Source organism: Sinocyclocheilus grahami, unplaced genomic scaffold, assembly GCF_001515645.1.
Source record: "Sinocyclocheilus grahami isolate Dianchi unplaced genomic scaffold, SAMN03320097.WGS_v1.1 scaffold453.1, whole genome shotgun sequence".
NCBI lineage: Eukaryota > Metazoa > Chordata > Actinopteri > Cypriniformes > Cyprinidae > Sinocyclocheilus > Sinocyclocheilus grahami.
This window is the reverse complement of record NW_015505632.1, coordinates 347,950-370,898: the sequence shown is the minus strand read 5'-3', so window position 1 is coordinate 370,898 and position 22,949 is coordinate 347,950. Positions and strand designations below refer to the sequence as shown.

The 22,949-nt window shown below is 36.0% G+C and overlaps 2 protein-coding genes across 3 annotated transcripts; both read left to right on the top strand.

Moving 5' to 3' along the window:
• Positions 1–1,263: 1,263 nt before the first annotated feature.
• Positions 1,264–8,040, top strand: LOC107552573 (protein RUFY3-like). The gene is made up of 17 exons (XM_016234478.1): positions 1,264–1,438; positions 1,631–1,748; positions 1,835–1,936; positions 2,034–2,157; positions 2,318–2,382; positions 2,467–2,532; positions 2,642–2,711; positions 3,328–3,420; positions 3,561–3,644; positions 3,795–3,962; positions 4,479–4,576; positions 6,324–6,443; positions 6,781–6,904; positions 6,993–7,069; positions 7,153–7,177; positions 7,267–7,344; positions 7,624–8,040. The coding sequence occupies exons 1-17, from the start codon at positions 1,303–1,305 to the stop codon at positions 7,765–7,767; spliced, it is 1,692 nt and encodes a 563-aa protein (XP_016089964.1). The 5' UTR covers positions 1,264–1,302; the 3' UTR covers positions 7,768–8,040.
• Positions 8,041–10,473: 2,433 nt separating this feature from the next.
• On the top strand, positions 10,474–22,437 carry mob1ba (MOB kinase activator 1Ba). 2 transcript variants are annotated; one of them, XR_001604867.1, is made up of 7 exons: positions 10,474–10,689; positions 12,868–13,034; positions 15,564–15,657; positions 19,503–19,636; positions 19,890–20,053; positions 20,993–21,144; positions 21,491–22,437. XR_001604867.1 is itself a non-coding variant. In XM_016234477.1 (6 exons), the coding sequence occupies exons 1-6, from the start codon at positions 10,676–10,678 to the stop codon at positions 21,068–21,070; spliced, it is 651 nt and encodes a 216-aa protein (XP_016089963.1). In that variant the 5' UTR covers positions 10,474–10,675; the 3' UTR covers positions 21,071–22,437. The 2 variants fall into 2 exon arrangements, 1 of the variants encoding a protein (XP_016089963.1); XM_016234477.1 differs by having other exon boundaries at positions 20,993–22,437.
• Positions 22,438–22,949: the final 512 nt, after the last annotated feature.

Below are 22,949 nucleotides of genomic sequence, written 5' to 3'. Positions count from 1 at the left end.
CTTTTTTTTTTTTTTTTTTGGGCCGTTTCCCTGCCCCACCCCATTCTCTGGCTGATTTGGCATGTTGATCGCATGGTTTTACTTGCATTTCATACTATCATTGATCAATTTCTGGTTCTTCAGATTTATTCCCTGTAGAGACATTAAACATTAATGATTCAGAGACTTCTTATGCACTAAAAAACACACTAAAATAATCTGTCCTTACAGTGAAATAGTTTGGTTTCTGTCATTTGTATAACCTTTGCATAGGCATGAAGCTATAACTTGTCTCATTCTTTGCTGTGTGACTGCAAAGCTACAATGTCTTTAATACCTGGTGAAAACAGATTTTTAACAGTAAAATCTGTTGGTTTTACAATTAATTTCAAGTTCTTTGAACAACTTCATTCTTGTTGTTGCATTAACAATTCAATATTATTTTATAAGTAATGACCATTTAAAATAAACATGGGCTGAAATGACTAGACTTGAACTGACAGTATCTTCCATGCCATAATTTTTCATTTTAAAAGCCAGTGTACTGTGGAAAAATGAACCACTGCCTCCTGGATCATTTCTCCTGTCTCAACACCTGAAAAGTAATGAGATTTTGGTGCAATGTAAGTGCAATGAGATGGGAAGTTTGACTAAATGCTAAATGAGTCCATCATGGCCCATTTGTAAAATCAACCCAATTGATTTTAAAGGGAAAAAAACCTATACCAGCCTTTCTATTGCCCAGCACTGTCCTCATGAAAAAGGTCACTGCTATTCGTGAACCGACGTGAATTGAGAGTCTTAATGATGAAATGATTGCATTACTGTGGGTGTGTTTTGGTTTAGACAGGGTGAGGCTTGAGAACTCAAACTCGAAATTCAGTTCAGTAAAAACAGATTTACTGTAGTGATTGATTTACTCTTGTGATTCATTGTAAGGTTGAATTGAGATTATCCTGAAAACAACAGCTTTCAAAACAATCATCTGTTCATTTTTATCTGAAAATTTCTCCTGAGGAGCATGATTGAGGTGGGATGAAATCTGTGTGCGTTTGATGCATTTCACATTGCATCAACTACAATTTCATAAGTCTTAGCCAGACATAGATGTAACCACGTAGCCACAGTCAATGGGAAGTTCTCATGAAGTCTTTCTCTGAGAAAATCTCTGAGAAAACCCTCATATATTGCTTATATCTCATGCTCAAACCTGTTAAATACTGTGTAGAAAAATTCAGTTAGAGAATGATGTCTTAATTCATGCTTGATTTTTTAAAATTTCCAGATCCCAAGGATCCCATTGCCATCGAGAGGCTTAACCTGATGAACATGGCCAAGCTGAGCATCAAGGGCTTGATTGAGTCTGCACTGAACCTGGGTCGCACACTGGACTCAGACTATGCCCCACTGCAGCAGTTTTTTGTCGTCATGGAGCACTGTCTGAAACACGGACTTAAAAGTAAGCGCAACAAATCCCAGCCCAAATTCTGCTGTACTTAGAGTATTCGCTGGTCCTCATTTGTATCCTTTACGCAAAAATCATCTGCTCATTAATTTTGATAATTACTGATTGCACAGTATTTTGGTATGTAGTGTTTATTCAGTCTGTTTTCATTTTTTTTTCTAAACATTTATTATTATTTTTTTTTAGGTAAGAAGACGTTCCTTGGCCAGAATAAGTCTTTTTGGGGTCCTCTGGAGCTTGTAGAAAAGTTGACTCCAGAAGCTGGTGAGATCACAGCCAGCGTCAAAGACCTTCCTGGGCTCAAGTAAGACGATGTTTTCAACTTGTACATGTTGTTGTTGGTTTTTTTTAATGCATGTTTCTGATTCTAAAGTTGTTCTTTTATCCCAGAACCCCATTAGGAAGAGGCAGAGCATGGCTTCGTCTGGCCTTAATGCAAAAGAAGCTCTCAGACTACATGAAGACCATCATCAACCAAAAAGACCTATTAAGGTACAATTACAGCTTTTGGTCTCTAGTATAAAAGCCGTAATTGTGATTTTGCAACCCAGTTTTGTAAATGTCTTATATTTGATGTTGTGTTCCTCAGTGAATTCTATGAGCCCAATGCTCTTATGATGGAGGAGGAAGGAGCTGTGATCGCTGGGCTGTTGGTGGGCCTGAATGTCATTGATGCTAACTTGTGTATGAAAGGGGAAGATTTAGACTCACAGGTATCTCTGTTAGTTACTGTTCATGAGTAATGAAGGGACAGCAAATATTGGAACAAAGCGTTATCTTTGTTACATTTTCTTTGTCCTTTCAAGGTTTTTCTCCAAAGTGCTGGCCAAAAGGCGATACAGGGTAATAAGATCTCCTCTACTCTCTTAATAGGTTGGAGTCATAGATTTTTCCATGTATCTGAAAGATGGCGCGCACAGCAGCAAAAGCACTGAAGGGTGAGTCCATATTCAACTCCCTCAATGGAAGCTAATTGTTGTAGTCTGACAGTTATTGGACTCAAAGCTGCTCTTTGCTTGCAGTGATGGACAGATTACAGCTATTCTTGACCAGAAGAATTACGTTGAGGAACTGAACAGACATTTAAGGTGCAGTCCCTTTACCCAACATCAGACTTGTGGGGTGTGTTTGTGACTAGCTGCTCATTTGGAAAGCATGAGCAATCTCACATTGTCACTCTAAATTCCCCTTTCCCAGTGCGTCAGTGAATAACTTGCAAGCCAAAGTGGATGCACTGGAAAAATCCAACACAAAACTTACAGAGGAGGTGGGTAGTAATTATAATTTAATGGATTACTGAAGATGTGGAAATACAAGTAATAAACAAGAGACAAATGATTTACATAACTGATAGATAATTTACATGTTAGCAGAATTGAATTCACATGATATATTTATGCACACAGCTGTGTATACACTACTGTTCAGAAGTTTTAGGTCAGTAAGATTTTTTAAATGTTTTTCAAAGAATTGTCTTATGCTCACCAAGGCTGCATTTATTAGATCGAAAATATAATACCATGAAATATTATTACAATTGAAAATAGCTATTTTATATTTGAATATATTTTAAAATTAGATTTATTCCTGTGATGGCAAAGCTGAATTTTCAGCAGCAAATAAAAACCTTTTGTAACACTTCTTGTTTGTAACAGTTTTGTAACTTTACTGTCTGTCTTTACTATTACAGTTTAATGCATCTTTGTGATTAAATTTTTTTTCCCCCAAAAAAATAAGTAAAAAAGTGCTGACCCCAGAATTTTTTATGTGGTTTATTGACACAGCTTGTGGAACTTAGTAAAGTAATGAGATAACTAGTTGTGAATAGATGCTAGTAATGATTTCTTGTTCCAACTGCTTGTGCATGTGTTCTTGATATTTAGCTTGCTGTGGCAAACAACAGGATCATCTCTCTGCAGGAGGAGCTGGAAAGGGTGAAGGAGGAAAGCTCTTACGTAGTGGAGTCTAGTCGCAAGGTGAAAAACATTTTTGATCCCACAGTGCTGATTGTTAACAATCATTCAATAGAACAACATTTGTTGCTCATTATTCAAAAGTAAGCCTCAAGCTCATAGTAGTTCTTTGCTCTCATATTTGACCTGTGTTTCTCTTGAAGGCATCAAGGGCAGATGGTACCGCAAACGGTCAAGTGCTTGGAGAAACTCGCAAACAGCTCAAAGAGGAAACTCAGCTCAGACTGGCGAGTATACCATTAATGCGTATATCGTTCTCTTTATCTTCAAATTCATCTCTGATATGGGGTCTTCAAAGAATCGAGTCAGTGTTCTTTCGATTAGAAGTCTGAAGAACCTGAATTTTTGAGAAACGGTGTGTTTGTGTGTTTGTGTAGGATGTGGAGAAGGAGTTGGAGGTGCAGATAGGGATGAAGCAAGAGATGGAGCTGTCCATGAAGATGCTAGAGAAGGACATCTGTGAAAAACATGATGCTTTGGTGGAGCTCAGACAGCAGTTAAATGAAATGCGTACACTCAACCATGAGCTCTCCATTAAGTCACATGTAAGCTTATGCAACTTATTCAGTTATATTTTTGAATAACTAAACCTGGCTCTCGCCATAAACATAGCCACAGAGGCTGACATGGCGTTAAAAAAGGAAGAAAACAGTCACCGTTATGAAAGAGTGAGACACATTTCCATAAAAAAAAACATGCGTCTCACAATTCACAAATTTCACACACTGAAGCTGCTTGTAAGCAGCATATATTTATTTTCCCTCCCCATTTTAAAAGGTTACACTATGGTGGAGTGACAACGAAGTGATCTGATTTGACAGTGCCAAAATAAAGAAGCAAGTAGAGTAGACTTGTGGTGCCGAGTCACCATAGCATGTTTAAATTTCAGGAATTTCTATTCATCTGTCTGAATCCTGCTGTTGCTTCACTGGGCTTGTATGTGTAGAACTGTTGATAAGATTAAGAACATTACAACTACAGAAGTACCAATTATCTAATGTAGCAATTTATTTTTGATGCTGTGTGTTTGTGATTGTTGTCTGTGTTTGTCTGGCTTGTAGAGCTCAGAGGCCGGTGCAAAACAGAAAAGTGACATCATCAGCCGCTTGGAGGAGAAAACAAACCAGATGGGGAGCATTATTAAACAGCTGGAGAGCAGGTAAAGGAGTCTAACTACATAAACACAGCATTTACACATGACATGTACACTGCAAAACAAAGAATGGGGTTCAAAAGTCTGAGAGCACAAGTGAAAATGCCTCTTCTAATTTCAATAAACAATATATAACATAGGAGCATATATACTGTATGTACACAATATTATCAATTAATATTGACCTATACGAGTAAATGCTTTAAAAGTTAGTTACATTTTTTTATAGTTTAAATAATTTTTAAAGTTAACAAATTAAACCTTAAAGCGTTATACAACTACATTTTTATACACTTTTTTTATTGCAAATGAAAAATTCGATTTTGAATCATAGATTTTATCTGTGAACTTTTGAATCGCACCGTATATAACACATTTTCCAAAGGAGGTTATTGTTCAGGATGGGTAGATTTCCTTAATCGGTGAATGATCATAAATACAGAGTGCAGATCACCACAAATAAGACAAGTTCACTCTTTCCTGTTTCAGTTCTGTTGCCAACCTGTTGGAGGCAGCAACGTTTGTGTTTCTACAATAACTTCTTCTCTCTGTCTCTGTCTTCTCTCAAACACTTATTTGCTTTTGCATGCTCATTCTCTTGTGTTTCTACACCTTTTTCCTGAACAGTGAGAAAGACATGGCTAAACAGGCACGAAACTTGAACACAGCTGCAGGAAAACTCCTTCAGAGGCAGCAATAAAATGATCGCAGACACTAGATAGTTTACCAAAAAAAAAACTAAATTAAAAAAAAAATCTTCTGTTTGATTTTGCATAACATAGATGACTAGGGTGTTTATTTTATTACTGAGTTTCAGATCCATTGCCGTTATTCTGGCTTTAAAGCGGACTGTTGAAAACTACAGATCTTGCCTCTGTCTCTCCCCCCAGCCTCATCTTTCAATATTGTACACCTGATCCAGTGCTCCTGTCTCTAGTCTCCTTCTGTATGTTTTAGCCGAAGTAAAAATGCAGCTGTTTTGGCATCTTAGAACAAAGATGGCAGACATGTACATTTTAAGTAATGGAAATGCATCTCTCTTATATCTTTACTTCTCAATACTGAAAAAATACTTCTCAAACCATAACCCAGTTCGGTACAGCACGGGGAAACATTCCTAACAAAATTGTACAATCGTTTTATACTCTATATAAAAGTATGCAACACCATATTATTCGGTTAAAAGACTTTGACCTGAATATTAGACCAACCTGCTTAAGTTTCATGATGTTGAGTGCTTTGATGGATGCCCAAGCTGACAAACAGGGTGTTTATTTCAGGCTTATTCAGGAGGTTATGTTAGCTTTTTTTGGAAGAAATGCTGTTGAGTGCTAGATGGTGTGCCTCAATTATTTTACAGCTTATTGTAAAATTAATTGAAATCTGAAATTTGATGCAGTGGTAGTTGATGCCAAATGTCAAAGTTTTGGAAAGATATTTGTGACACCAAGCTTTACGGATTCTGCAAAAAGTCTGGATGATAAAATCCTCTAAATTGTGAACGGACTGAAGTGTATGTAGACATAATTTAGATGTGAAATGTAGTACAAACATAGCTTAATAAAAAGCAAATCAGACACTTGTCAGACTACTTTGCCTTCTTGAGCTTTTACAGTTTCTGCTCTAGCCACATGCTTCCTCCTACGTTCCTCCCATAGTTCTTCTTTATGCTTTTATTAATTCAGTTCATCTTCATTTCCCATGGCTTTTAGTTTTCATTTCACCTCATTAAGTTAATGTGGCCCAACTTCAGATGTAAGAAGGCGGAACGAGAGCGAGACCTGGCTGACGAGGCCAATCGACTCTTCAAGCAGGAGTTTGGAGACAAGATTGAGAGTCTGCAGGAAGAGGTGGAGCAGTTACGGAGACAGAGGTCCTGAGATTTACTTATTGTGATGTTGCATATACTGGTCAACCAATATATTTTGTTTCATAGCTAGTAAGCAGATGTTAGATAATAATAAGAAATGGCACTTAAGCACCAAATCAGGATAGTAGAATGATTTCTGAAGGATCATGGGACATTGAAGACTTTAAGATGTTTGTCACTGATCTCATCACTTATTTAGCAGTGCTTTTTGAACCCCGGCTGAAGCACAAAATTTAGTTTTCATTGTGATGATTTCACCAGTTTCACCAGATTGCACAGCCACTGCTAATGTTGTGAAAATTACAAACATGTTAAGACCTTGTCTTTATTGATATGATAGATGGCTTTTGGAACAAGAGCTCAGGAAATGGCGAGAGAATCCTGGAGGCCACATACCTGAAGCTCTGTTAGGAAAAACCCCACCTCAGAGAGACATGGGACAGCATGTGGAGGACATCAGAAGGGTGAGACCTGCTTTCCACTTTAGTGCCATTCAGTTGCTTTTTCTGAGTGTGCTGTTCCCTGAAATTCAGGCTTTTTGTTTTTATATAGGAATTAGAGTCTGTTAAAAAAGAAAATGATACATTGCGTACTGCGCTTGAGGAAAAGTCAAGTCCGAGTTCCAGTTTGTAAGTCTTAAATGCTGGATCAGTTGCATACAACTCGATTTATCTACTGCAATGTTATTAAAATTAAACCGTCTTTTTCTCAGGACGCTGTCACATGAAGATGAACGGGTACTCTACATTTAATCAGTAATTCTTTTTTTTTTTTTATCAGAGAGGTTCCCTGCAATAATTTCTTATTTTTATATCTTACTTGATAGGACCAGTCTCTTTGTAAAGACACTGACCCTACCATCTGCCCAATGTGTGAAAACCAAGACTCTCTGACTACACCCAAGGTACCCCAAGCAAGGAAATTGTAACATTTAAGCAACGGTACAACAAAATCCTCAGTAAACTAATCATTGCTTTTTAATAACATGTTATAAAACTACACTACTGTTCAAAATTTTGGGTCAGTAACACGTATAATGTTACAAAAGATTTCTATTTGAAATAAATGCTGTTCTTTTGAACTTTAATAATAACAGAATACAAGCGCAACTGTTTTCAACACTGATAATAGTAAGGAACTGTTTCTTGAGCACCAAATCAACATGTCTTTTTAAACATTTCAGAGGCAATGTAAGAACTGCAGTGGTGTGTTCTGTGAGAACTGTATGGCCAATGAACTTCCTCTGCCCTCCTCCATCAACCCTGAACACGTGTGTGACGTTTGCTACTCGCAGTTACTGCAGCAGTACGCATCCTCCCCTTCCTGAGGGGGCACTCATTTCTGAGCACAGATTATTCTGGCAGTAGTTGAATGGGTAATCCATGACAAATGACACATCACATTCTAAATCATCAATCAGTACCAGGTATCTCAGTTAAGCAACATATCAGTTATTTTGTTTGCATACAACATTTGCCAAAAAGGGATTCTTTTTTACAAGCTCTTGTGGGAAATGCTTTAAAGATTTTCATGATTTCATATAATTCTTGAGGATGAGTGAAGCTGTCCACCAAGTGGATGTATGTGGTTCTAGTACTTGAATTGTGACAAACAGAGGCTATTGAAAATTGTGCATTGCATTATATGTTTTGCTATGGAGCTCTGATCGTAAAACTAAGTGTTCACATGCATCTTACTTAGACATATTCAGTGATACAGAATAACAACTGATATTACATGCACTTTATCTAATAATCCACTAAAGTGTACCATTATACTATTTTTTATACATATTTTTGCTCAATTTGGAAATCTAAATAAAACAGCTGTTTTTTCCCCCTCCTTGAGTGTAAGCTTCATATCCTACTATATCATGGGCCATACAAGTATGGTGGTGTATCAAATATACAAAAAAAACATTAAGTATATATGCAAAAACATTTTTTTTATATTTTATCTAAAGGTTCAATAAACTGTTCATTTCAAACAGTACGTTTTTTCTGATTATTATTTCATGTTTTACATTTTAATATATCTTGAACTGACCAAGTAGGTGAAGCATGTCTGCAAAGACTTAAGAGACTGTGAAAGATCAAAACGAGTACCAGAAAAGAAGTTCATCAAGTCCTCTGCAGTACATGACCAAGGAAAACCCTTGGCCTGGATGATGAACAGTTCCTTTGCTTGGGGCTCCTCGTGAAGGGTGTATTCTGGTAGTTGTGGGTACTCATCTTCCTTAGACGGTGCCTAAAACATTAAAAGAATAGCGTCAGGAGAAAACAATTAAGTTAAACGTTATGTGTCTGAACAGTTTTTTTCTGGAAATGCGCTTAACTGTCTACATAAATGCATCAGGTACCTCAGTAAATAGTCTTCGCTGATATAATGTCCATGGATGCTTGACTTCATGATCTGCAAAATATCTCGCTGACCACGAATGAACATCTCGACCTCGTGCTACTGTAAACTGCGCAGTTTTAATGTGTTTCAGAGCATCCACGCATGGAGACTGCTGCTGTCTCCTGATACAGCGAACGAGAGACAACAAGAGCGCGCTCCTACTGAATGCAGACATCTTCTACTGTACACAACTTCGCCTTAAAACTTAGCTTAAACCCTAAAGTAAACAGACAGTTTTAACACGGCATGTTTCGGCTCAGTTGCCCCAAAAATCACGTTGACCTGCGGCATCAGAGGACAACATGACGTCAACAACACGCGCCCTTGGCCTTGACAGTCCTTTCAAAATAGTAGTTCTTTTTTGGTTGTAGTTTTTTTTATTGCAGTTATAACAAAAGAGATTACAGTACGTACGAAATAAACATAAAACACAGTAAGTACAAAACATACAAAAAACTTTCAATAATAAACGAATTATGGTTTAATTGGTTAAGAGAAGAAGTAATGTAATATAACGATTCTTAAGAAACAGACAGAAAGGAGTAAAAAAGAGAGAGGGAGAGTGCACACACATAAAGATACAAGTATATTAAGGAAGAATATTAAACATGGCACAAGTTTTAGATGTTTTATAGCTTTCTTGTTAACAAATGTTGAAATTTCAGTTCAGTTCTTGTTGGAAGATGTTAAAATGGGGTTTACATTTAGTATATTTACATTTATGGACATAAAACTTTCCAATAAATTGGAAATTGCATTAAATCAATTCTTATCTTTAGCATAAAACCCAAAAAGAATGTGTCTATAACATAAAGAGAAATCATAAAAAACATTTTGGACAATCAAAGCATTAACATGAACAAAAGGACACTCCCAAAACAAATGAGCTACAGTTTCAAAAGAAATTTCACAGAAAGAACAAGATGTATCAAAGTCACTTTTACATTTCTGCAAAAACTGCTTGACAGGATAAAATCTGTGAATTATTTTATAAAAATACTTCCTTAATTTTTTCTTTGTAGCTGTAGTTCAAAACGGCAAAATACGGTGCTTGATTTGGATTTAGATATTTTTTATTCTTGTAATAAAGCAAATTATTACACCATTTTCTGAAAATTATTACATTTTTATTAGGTTAAAGAATATTTTTGTCAACACACTATTAAGGTAGTATTAGATATTATAAAGACATGTAATGTTGTTAGTAAAATTACATTTTTGCTTTTCATTGTCATTATAATAAATGTAAAACAAATGATCAGAATATTATCTGGCGAACATTAACTTCATAATAAGTTAACAGTTAGAAGTTATTGTCTTTTACCGATTATTAGATACTGATAAACCTAAAGATATGCATTTTAATTTAAAATAATTTATATAGCCATTTTTACAATCAATCAACAACAACAACAACAAATACTACTACTAATAATAATGAACAAATATCATTTTTAGATAGAGAGAGAGAGAGAGAGAGAGCGAGAAAGAGAGAGACAGAGAGAGAGAGAGACCGAGAGAGAGAGAGAGGGAGAGTTTGTTAAGAACATAATTATCCGTTGAATTCCCTCAAACGTTCTTTTATCCTAATGCTAACGTGACTCTTATTTGAGAAGAAAGGCTATCCATTGGATCTACCAGCTGTCGTGATCTCGCGAGATTTGTGGCTCTGGAGACACTTTGGATGGGAAGGAGAACTTTTGCACGGGAAGGATCTGTGTTGTTGGAGTGTTAAGGATATTAAGGCTCAAATACTTCGCTTTTCCACCTTTCAACAGTCAAGATAACGGACTAGTGTCGATTTCTCATCTACAGCGCATTTTCCTCAAGGAGAGATGAGCTTTTTATTGTAAGTATGAAGGGGTTCTATAAATGGGAACACTGATGGCTAGTTAGCAAGCGTAGAAATACTGCTTTTGTCCCGAAGCTGCCTATACATGACCAATTCTGACTCACAGCCGTCATTTATAAGCAGCTAACAGTAATGATATATAAAACCGCTGATAGAAGCACAGTCTGATCCTGTCGCAGCAGATTAGTACGTGACCATCATAACACAAAACTAGGCTGGCTAATGAAGAATACTTAGCCAGTTCATGAGGCCATCAGCAGCTGCAAGAAATTGGGTTTGGGTACTCATCATTATGACTGCCTTTGGATACATTTTACAGTAATCTGACTGTGAACACAGCTGTATTTCCCAACATTTGCCATTTATGTAACCGGGAGATTTTCGTGTTTTTCTCCAATGTTTCCCTTCATCATAACCCAAAGATGTTAGTTTGATACACAATTTTTATTACAAAATCTGTTGTCACCAATGACTGCTACCTAATAAGTGTTCTCTCGCCTTCGCGAAACGTACCAAAATGATTTGACATCAAACTAACCTGAAATCCAGATATGATCAGTATGTCTGGATAATTCCCCTATAATCCCAGTATACTGTGTACTGTACTATGCATATCCCAGTATAATAAGTCACAATACTGTACATTTTGCTTTAAAATGTTGATTTGTGTTTATCTGCAACCTGTGTTGGTGTCTACATGGGTATTTTTCAAAATCATGCATCAGTTTCTCTCTATATCTATATCTTTTTTATAGGGAGACCCTGCCTTGCAATGGATTTAGTTATGTTGTGACCGCCAAATCATAGAAACAAGTATAATATTTTGCTCTAATGTCTTCAGAGGCATAAATATAATCATGTCAGCAAGATGTAATGCTTTTCTCTCTTCTGCTTTCCATTGAAAATGGGAAGTAGGCTGTGCTGTAAATCAGGCCACGTGATTCGCAAGATAATTCAGTAAAGCCTCTTAAGTGGAATCATGGTTTTGACATTTGAGTTAAATTTGAATTAATTTGTGCAAAGAGTGTGTTTTTAACTATTGTTTTGTTGCTGGCATTATTATGTCCTCAAAACAGTTTGTGCATGCACATGTTTTTTGCTTTGTGAAGACTGGAATTCCCCATCTGTCTTCTGCTTGATGCTCTGATGCAGTCGCCTGACTCAAGGAAATATCATTATGGGAAAAGATAATGTCATTTGGGACCATCACAACCTGAAAATGGGTCTGTTCTGATCCTCTTTATTGTTGGCTTGAAGCATGTTGGTCATTCAAGTGAGTCCTTCAGAAGGTTTGCCTGTATTTGTTTATCACTTCCAGTGTCCCTTTCGTTGTTTGCTGTGCAAATTTGTGTCTGAACAGGTGGACATACTGAACAGAGCAGCTGTTGAATTGGTGAAGACAGGCTCACTTTGAGGTGTTGATAGACCAGTAAATGCACATAGGCTCAACTCAGAGGAAGAGTTTTATGGAGCCACTTAGGTGTTAAGCTTTGGGGGTTTTAACTGCATGTATATGAAGTGTTGAACACCTCCATGTAGAACTTTTCACTATCCTTTTGGCTTGTCCAAAGGTCTATGAGTTGTATAAAGGCAAAAACAGCTTTTAGTAGTATTTGTGCCACATTTTGGAATGACATATTGTAAGAAAAGCAAAAAGCATGTGAGTTTGTGTTGTTTTTATATATATATAAATACACTGCTGACACTGACCTCGTAAAATTTTCTAGTCAAATGTAATTCCACTTCTTCAAGTGTTTAATTGTAAAAGATAAATGTGCATTGTGGTGTTATTTTTATTTATTTTTTGCAAACTGTAGTATACATATGGTCTTAATCAAATAATTCAAACAAAAAGCCGTTGAAAGAACATGTTTAATATTGTTCGATAATGTGACATTATACATTTTTAGTAATTCATCAAATGCCCTGGATTGCAAATTTCGTCCCAACATTAAAAAGATAATTGTAGCTTCTGTAATTTGCTGTAAAGAAGGCACGTGCATCAGGTTTAGATTCACCTTTTATATTTTCACTCTTGTAAAGTGAGTTTCTAAATGTAAATGTTTAGTGATTTGCAATTTTGCTTGACTGAGTTTAGTATCTTTTGGTTCGGTGTAAGTTTGTAGTAATCATTAAAGCCTGAACATCCAGCATTACTCTTCTGCCGTTCTACAGTGGAAGCCGCTCGTCAAAGACGTTCAAGCCGAAGAAGAACATTCCCGAGGGCTCACACCAGTATGAGCTACTGAAGCATGCAGAGGCCACGCTGGGCAGCGGGAACCTGCGCATGGCTGTCATGCTGCCCGATGGAGAGGACCTCAATGAATGGGTGGCAGTCAACAGTAAGCATGTGACTTTAATCTAGGAAAAAAAAACCTGTGTTTGCGTCCTCAGTGCGTGCTGCTAAAAGCCTGAAAATTTGCTGTGGCTATAAAGGTTTTAATTTTTTTGTTCTTAATTGAATATAGGTCTGCTACTGCAGAATTAAATATTAAATAAGAATTGTCAATCAAAACAAATGCTGACATCACAACCCTTTAAAATAGGTGCACCCGAAATCAGGACTCCCCCAAAGGGGTCTTTCCACTTAACATCCATTTTATAAGGCCTGCTTGTAGGTCAGTTTTGCAACATTCGCTTGATTTAGTTATGTTGTGACCGCCAAATCATAGAAACAAGTATAATATTTTGCTCTAATGTCTTCAGAGGCATAAATATAATCATGTCAGCAAGATGTAATGCTTTTCTCTCTTCTGCTTTCCATTGAAAATGGGAAGTAGGCTGTGCTGTAAATCAGGCCACGTGATTCGCAAGATAATTCAGTAAAGCCTCTTAAGTGGAATCATGGTTTTGACATTTGAGTTAAATTTGAATTAATTTGTGCAAAGAGTGTGTTTTTAACTATTGTTTTGTTGCTGGCATTATTATGTCCTCAAAACAGTTTGTGCATGCACATGTTTTTTGCTTTGTGAAGACTGGAATTCCCCATCTGTCTTCTGCTTGATGCTCTGATGCAGTCGCCTGACTCAAGGAAATATCATTATGGGAAAAGATAATGTCATTTGGGACCATCACAACCTGAAAATGGGTCTGTTCTGATCCTCTTTATTGTTGGCTTGAAGCATGTTGGTCATTCAAGTGAGTCCTTCAGAAGGTTTGCCTGTATTTGTTTATCACTTCCAGTGTCCCTTTCGTTGTTTGCTGTGCAAATTTGTGTCTGAACAGGTGGACATACTGAACAGAGCAGCTGTTGAATTGGTGAAGACAGGCTCACTTTGAGGTGTTGATAGACCAGTAAATGCACATAGGCTCAACTCAGAGGAAGAGTTTTATGGAGCCACTTAGGTGTTAAGCTTTGGGGGTTTTAACTGTATGTATATGAAGTGTTGAACACCTCCATGTAGAACTTTTCACTATCCTTTTGGCTTGTCCAAAGGTCTATGAGTTTTATAAAGGCAAAAACAGCTTTTAGTAGTATTTGTGCCACATTTTGGAATGACATATTGTAAGAAAAGCAAAAAGCATGTGAGTTTGTGTTGTTTTTATATATATATAAATACACTGCTGACACTGACCTCGTAAAATTTTCTAGTCAAATGTAATTCCACTTCTTCAAGTGTTTAATTTTAAAAGATAAATGTGCATTGTGGTGTTATTTTTATTTATTTTTTGCAAACTGTAGTATACATATGGTCTTAATCAAATAATTCAAACAAAAAGCTGTTGAAAGAACATGTTTAATATTGTTCGATAATGTGACATTATACATTTTTAGTAATTCATCAAATGCCCTGGATTGCAAATTTCGTCCCAACATTAAAAAGATAATTGTAGCTTCTGTAATTTGCTGTAAAGAAGGCACGTGCATCAGGTTTAGATTCACCTTTTATATTTTCACTCTTGTAAAGTGAGTTTCTAAATGTAAATGTTTAGTGATTTGCAATTTTGCTTGACTGAGTTTAGTATCTTTTGGTTCGGTGTAAGTTTGTAGTAATCATTAAAGCCTGAACATCCAGCATTACTCTTCTGCCGTTCTACAGTGGAAGCCGCTCGTCAAAGACGTTCAAGCCGAAGAAGAACATTCCCGAGGGCTCACACCAGTATGAGCTACTGAAGCATGCAGAGGCCACGCTGGGCAGCGGGAACCTGCGCATGGCTGTCATGCTGCCCGATGGAGAGGACCTCAATGAATGGGTGGCAGTCAACAGTAAGCATGTGACTTTAATCTAGGAAAAAAAAACCTGTGTTTGCGTCCTCAGTGCGTGCTGCTAAAAGCCTGAAAATTTGCTGTGGCTATAAAGGTTTTAATTTTTTTGTTCTTAATTGAATATAGGTCTGCTACTGCAGAATTAAATATTAAATAAGAATTGTCAATCAAAACAAATGCTGACATCACAACCCTTTAAAATAGGTGCACCCGAAATCAGGACTCCCCCAAAGGGGTCTTTCCACTTAACATCCATTTTATAAGGCCTGCTTGTAGGTCAGTTTTGCAACATTCGCTTGGATTCATTCATAGCCTCTGGCCTCCTTCTATTTTTAACAATAGAGACAGTATAGAGCTTTCTTAGATTATTAGCCGCAGGGACAGAGGGTTGAATACAGACTCTGGCAGCACTGATGTTGCTAGGGTTTAGGGTTTCATCTAGTTGCTGCAGCTCATGAAATATTGGGTGTACCCAACATCTGCTATATAATTATTAGAGCAGGGTTTCACAATCCCCTTGAGGTTTGTTATGGAACTGCAGGGGTAGATATTTTTGTTGCTATTGTTTGGTCTTGACAATATGATTATTTTAGACCGCAGGTTTTAACATGACTAAAGATGCTGGAATAGGTTTGTATTATAATGCTGTTTGATGTGCTCGTAGCTGTGGACTTCTTTAACCAGATCAACATGCTGTATGGGACCATCACAGACTTCTGCACTGAGGAAAGCTGCCCACTAATGTCTGCTGGACCCAAGTAAGTATTTACAGGGAATTATCATGTGAAATATTTTGAGCATACTACCATTGAAATTTTTTTGAATTGTCTTTTAATACAGTACTTTAGTATTGTGAAATATTATTACAATTTAAAATAACTGTTTTCTAATTTAATATATTTTAAAATAGAATTTTTTCCTGTGATGGCAAAGCTGAATTTTCAACAGTCTTCAGTGTCGCATGACCCTTTCAGAAATAATTCTAATATACTGATTTAGTGCCTAAGAAAGATTTTGGTAACACTTTACAATAAGGGTACATGACTAATCATGTACTAATGCCTAAATTAATACTTAATTCATCAAATACTAATGATTATTAAAGGTGTTAACTAATCATGAACTAGTGAAGAGCTATCCTTAACTACGACTGGATTCACGCATGAATAACGGCAGCCTCAACTACATGTTAGTACAAGTTTGATAGTTAATGCGTTAATTAACATTTATGGGTACACTAAATCAAACAGCCTCTTTAAGAAGGAATACAAAATACTCTGACATTGAAATGAATTGAAATAATTCAATACCACAATTTGAGCTTTTGACATCTTCAGCATTGTCATAATCATTACTGGGTGGTGAAGGATTAGTTGATCCTCCTCATCAAGCATAGAAAAGATTAATATGCTAATAACTGATCTCCTCTGTTTTGTGTTGTTCTCTTTCCCTTTAAATGATGATCCTGTACCTCCGCTCTCTGACTTCTTGAAAAACCACACCACATCTCTTAATACTCACAGATTTAGTACATGTGTATTTGATAGAAAGTATGAAATAAATCATGAGCTGAGTTTAGTAAGTAGTTAACAGTTAGTTAATTATGATTGGGCCCCCTCAAGTAAAGTCATGTCAAAATAATGCATTAACAAGCCATGAGTTAGTGTATGGATAGTTAATAATGAATGAATAATTATGGGCCCTCTCAAGTAATGTTAATTACATTACTAATTGTTAATGCATTATTTTGACACGACTTTACTTGAGGGGGCCCAATCATAATCAATTAACTGTTAACTACTTACTAAACTCAGCTCATGATTTATTTCATACTTTCTATCAAATACACATGTACTAACACTGAGTATTAAGAGATGTGGTGTGGCTTGTCAAGAAGTCAGAGAGCGGAGGTACAGGATCATCATTTAAAGGGAAAGAGAATAACACAAAACAGAGGAGATCAGTTATTAGCATATTAATCTTTTCTATGCTTGATGAGGAGGATCAACTAATCCTTCACCACCCAGTAATGATTATGACAATGCTGAAGATGTCAAAAGCTCAAATTATGATAATTAAATTATTTCAATTCATTTCAAGTATTTCTTATTCCTTCTTAAAGAGGCTGTTTGATTTAGTTTACCCATAAGTTGCATTAACTATCAAACATGTAGTTAAGGCTGCCGTTATTCATATGTGAATCCATATGACTCCAGTCATAGTTAAGGATAGCTCTTCATTAGTTCATGATTAGTTAACACCTATAATAATCATTAGTATATGGTTGCTTATTGTAACTTATTGTAAAGTGTTACCATAATATCTAATACATCAGGCTTTTATGGCCCATATACAGTACTATAGTTTAGTTCAATAGTTCAAAGTTAATTTCATTCTCAAATGAGGAGCTGATACTCAAGAAGGGGGAAAACAATTCAATGTTATTCAGAGGACCGGGCTTAGAAAAAAAAAAAGAGCACTTTTGTGCAAATGTTATTATTCATATGGCCAAAACATATAAAATTCTAAGCATGTAAATAAATAAATAATAAATAATAAGAAAATAAATAAATACAAATTTGATATGACATTATAGCAGACTATGATATAACATTATAGCAGACTACATATGTGACATACATATAAATAAATGTAAGTTGTCATTAGTGACACATTTTTTATTTATTTATTATGGTAAAACATATAATGCAATACAATGATTTAGAGATGGACAAATAAACCTTCATCAAAAGCCTGTATATGTATATAGCCACACCGATGTGCACGTGGCTTTAAGGTGGACATTTGTAGAATGATAAAAGGCATTTTATTTGCTAAGTACTTAACTTAATACTGATTTAGTGCCTAAGAAAGATTTTGGTAACACTTTACAATAAGGGTACATGACTAATCATGTACTAATGCCTAAATTAATACTTAATTCATCAAATACTAATGATTATTAAAGGTGTTAACTAATCATGAACTAGTGAAGAGCTATCCTTAACTACGACTGGATTCACGCATGAATAACGGCAGCCTCAACTACATGTTAGTACAAGTTTGATAGTTAATGCGTTAATTAACATTTATGGGTACACTAAATCAAACAGCCTCTTTAAGAAGGAATACAAAATACTCTTGACTTTGAAATGAATTGAAATGATTAAATATCATAATTTGAGATTTTGCCATCTTCAGCATTGTCATAATCATTACTGGGTGAAGGATTAGTTGATCCTCCTCATCAAGCATAGAAAAGATTAATATGCTAATAACTGATCTCCTCTGTTTTGTGTTATTCTCTTTCCCTTTAAATGATGATCCTGTACCTCCGCTCTCTGACTTCTTGAAAAACCACACCACATCTCTTAATACTCACAGATTTAGTACATGTGTATTTGATAGAAAGTATGAAATAAATCATGAGCTGAGTTTAGTAAGTAGTTAACAGTTAGTTAATTATGATTGGGCCCCCTCAAGTAAAGTCATGTCAAAATAATGCATTAACAAGCCATGAGTTAGTGTATGGATAGTTAATAATGAATGAATAATTATGGGCCCTCTCAAGTAATGTTAATTACATTACTAATTGTTAATGCATTATTTTGACACGACTTTACTTGAGGGGGCCCAATCATAATCAATTAACTGTTAACTACTTACTAAACTCAGCTCATGATTTATTTCATACTTTCTATCAAATACACATGTACTAACACTGAGTATTAAGAGATGTGGTGTGGCTTGTCAAGAAGTCAGAGAGCGGAGGTACAGGATCATCACAGCCTGCGTCTGGATGGAAAGTGAACTGTACTGACACCCAGCAAACCATAACTTGCATGTTTCTAGATTGGCCATTTCTTTGGGAATTGTTCTACAAATATTCTTTGTGGGTTTTGAGTTTTTATTTATTTATTTAGCTGCATATAAGTCACAGTAGGGTGAATTTAAAGGGAAAGAGAACAACACAAAACAGAGCATATTTAGTATTTTCTATGCTTGATGAGGAGGATCAACTAATCCTTCACCACCCAGTAATGATTATGACAATGCTGAAGATGGCAAAATCTCAAATTATGATATTTAATCATTTCAATTCATTTCAAAGTCAAGAGTATTTTGTATTCCTTCTTAAAGAGGCTGTTTGATTTAGTGTACCCATAAATGTTAATTAACGCATTATCTATCAAACTTGTACTAACATGTAGTTGAGGCTGCCGTTATTCATGCATGAATCCAGTCGTAGTTGAGGATAGCTCTTCACTAGTTCATGATTAGTTAACACCTTTAATAATCATTAGTATTTGATGAATTAAGTATTAATGTAGGCATTCCTGTACCCTTATTGTAAAGTGTTACCAAGATTTCTTATTATTATCAATGTTGAAAACAGTTGTGCTGCTTAATATTTTTGTGGAAACAGCGATGGAAAAAACTGTCACTTGATCAATTTAATGCCTTCTTGTTGTAAAAAAGTATATATTTCTTTACAAAACACATCTTACTGACTGGTAATGTGTACTTTAGAAAGTGCTTGCATGTGTAATGTAAATTTAAAAAATGTATTTCTTTTCACTTGTTTCTTCTATGTTGTCTTCAGGTATGAATATCACTGGGCCGATGGAACCAACATAAAAAAGCCAATTAAATGTTCAGCTCCGAAGTATATTGATTACCTGATGACTTGGGTCCAAGATCAGCTTGATGATGAGACACTTTTCCCTTCAAAAATAGGCGTGCTTCTCCTTTAATTTCTTGTGCATGATCTAGAAATTTGGCATGCTTTTTCTTTGTATAGCTCATTATGATCATGGAGGGATTTGTCCACATGGTGGTGCTTTTAAAGCATGCTTGAAAAAAATTCAGTCTTCTCAAGGATACTAGTTACCATTTCCACAGCATATATTCTACTGGTCATTTTTCCATCATTCCCTATTGCTTGGATCCTAAAACAGATTTTTAAGATGCTTTTCTGTGACTTTTATAGGGGTCCCTTTCCCAAAGAACTTTATGTCGGTGGCCAAGACCATTTTGAAGAGACTCTTCCGTGTTTATGCTCACATCTACCATCAGCACTTTGACTCAGTTATCCAGCTGCAGGAGGAGGCGCACCTCAACACCTCCTTCAAGCACTTTATCTTCTTCGTTCAGGTGTGTACTAGGGGTTGAACGACTTCTGATTTTTTTGAAGTCGACTTTTATGTGATGAAAGTCGAGTCGAAGTCGACTAGTCGCTGATGACGTCATTAATGAACAAATAAGTCTGGAGCTGTGACAAACACTTTGTGCACAGCTATGGCATATGACAGCGCTGCCCACATTGCTTTTGCTCCTATAAGAGCTTTTTTATCAGTTCTTTTGTCTTTGGGTCGTTATATTTCTCACAGATTTCTGCTCATTCTAAATCAGATACAGATAATGTAGCACAGTAAAGATTACATTAATATGAATGCATTAGTGAGAGCGATTGCGTGTCTGAATTAATTCTACCTGGCACCATCTCTACTAGTAGTGAAGCTGTGGAATTTAGTTAAGAAATGTATGCTTGAACTTTTCAGTTTCTAAGCTATTTTATTGAGAAATCACAGAACAGTGTTGACAATACATTTCCGCGCTGAATTATTATCTGCGCGTGATGTACACGCTACTGTCTGTAGCCTATGTGTGTGTGTTACAGTGCAGCAGCATTAGATTAGAACGGCAATTAATGTACCTGTACAATAAGCTGTTTAAAACGTGCATTCTCCCATTCGATTTCGAGCATCCAGTAATATAATAATACATGTCTTGTGGAGTGCTTTCAGAGTATGCATTTATTTGTCATTTTAACTGTTTGGAACGGAGCGTAAATGTAGAAGTCCTTCAAAGATTTCTTATCCTGTTGCGCCCTCTATAGGACCAGCGACTAGTCGACGTCAAGCTTAAAGTGTCATGGCAGAGCATTGAAGTCGACTAGTCGATTAGTCGGTGCAACCTCTCGTGTGTACTTGTGGCCTTGAGATGTGTTAGTTGGCTGATTTTGCTTATCACAAGTAGATGAATGTTTGGCTACTTCCAATATAAACATTTCTCTGTCTTTTTTTCCCCCAGGAGTTTAATTTGATTGATCGGAAGGAACTTGCGCCCCTTCAGGAGCTGATCGAGAAGCTCACATCCAAGGACAGATAAATCTGCTCTTCCCATCAACATCTTCTCCATTTTCTCTGTACAGGCGGCCTGGCGTTGGTCTCTGTGTTCGACAGGTGTGTGGGAATGTTTCCTTCAAGAGTTGGGAAAAGGCTGACTCCAAAAAAAATAAAATGTTTTAAGCCAGAACTCAACCATAGGTCAAAGTCATAGTGGAATTGTACTCCTTTTGACATCGTCTCAAACACGATCTAAGTGCCTGATATTTCCATTTTCAAAATTGCTCATCTGTAAAAAAAGCGCTACCACTGCTATAAAACTTCTTTATGATTACACTTTTTTTTAGGAGTACATTGATGATAATTAGTGGTGTGTTAGCTTTTTTCCTCGTAATGGATTTATTTAGAAATGCATAGATTTAAAAATACTGAATGAAGCATTCATTGATTTTTTTTTTCACAGAGATGAAGATGTCTTGGCTTCTCTTAAGTACTCATTTTAACTGCTCCCTGTATCTCATGACATGTTTGGGATTTCCGTTATCCATTTCAATAGTAGAACTGCTTTGTTCACTTCAGATTTTATCCAGCCCTCAATGAATGTCTCCTTATTGTTACACATTTCAGTCTTTCCTGAAGAACATTGGGCCCACAGTTGGCCTGCCATTGCTTTTAAACCACTACAATACTGTTGAATAAGTACTTATGTGGATGAGCCAGATTCTCTCCCAGACGTCACGGGTTTGTCTGTTAGAAGCTGGGATGAAATGAGCTGACTATGCAAGATCGGTATGTCCTGTTTGATCTAATTTTTTCATACACTATAAAACACAAGGCTTTTACATTCTTCTATTCATGGATGTGGAAACGCTGGGCACCTTTTAAGAATATAACTACAACAAATCTAATGGGAAAGATACACTTTTCTCTAGATCTTAATTAAGCTGCCCCAAGCTGTATTCGTATTTCAAAGATCCAGAACTTTCACTTGAAACACAAGCTATATAATGAGGAGGTGAATGCAAGTTGTATAAAATCTGTGATAGATTTGATTCAAACTTGATGCTAGTTTAATAACTTTAATAACTGATTCTTATCCAACACACACTTCTATTGCTGTCAAAATAGTTGGTGGTCCTCTGTATAATTTAAGCAGTGCATACGTTTGGTCTTTATGAAGTTTCGCCCCATGAATGTTTATTTTTCTGAATGTTACAGAAAATGTGTTATCCTGAATAACATGGTTAAAATGTTTCTCAGAGATTTTCACATCACTTTTATTTCAGAACAGAATAAGATTGATTATAGACAAATGTACTAAACATTTTTGATGGCAAGTTGTAAATACTGTAACACGAGATGTGTAACTTGCTGAACTTTTGTGGTACAATGCTGAATACTGTTTATAGGATAATAAACCTGTTTGAACAAAATTTGGTGTTGTGTTCTTTGTTTTAATAGTGCAAGCAACAGCATGTGTTTGCTTTTTTTTCTTGGAATGGATCATACCAGCTATTACTAAAAACGCCTATATATATATATATATATATAATATGTGTATATACAGTATGTCTTATAAACAATATTCTTGTCCCAAATTAATATACAATTTTTGGACCAACTCCACAAATAAGCAGGGGCTGGGTGAGATCCAGTTTGTCCAAGAAAAATACTTCCCATAAAGTGTACTTACTTAGTACTTAATTAATACGTAATTATTTTAATACCAGTCTGGCCTTTCCCATAACCCCTCCTTTAATCAATAAAAACAAATTAAAAAGGTTGGAGCACATGGTCATTTGGGTGTGACAAAATCTGTAGTCTTGAAATCCATTTAATCTTGTCAGTCAACTTAGTCATACACTCTTAAAAATAAAGGTGCTTCATGATGCCATAGAAGAACCTTTTTTTCTAAATTCTAA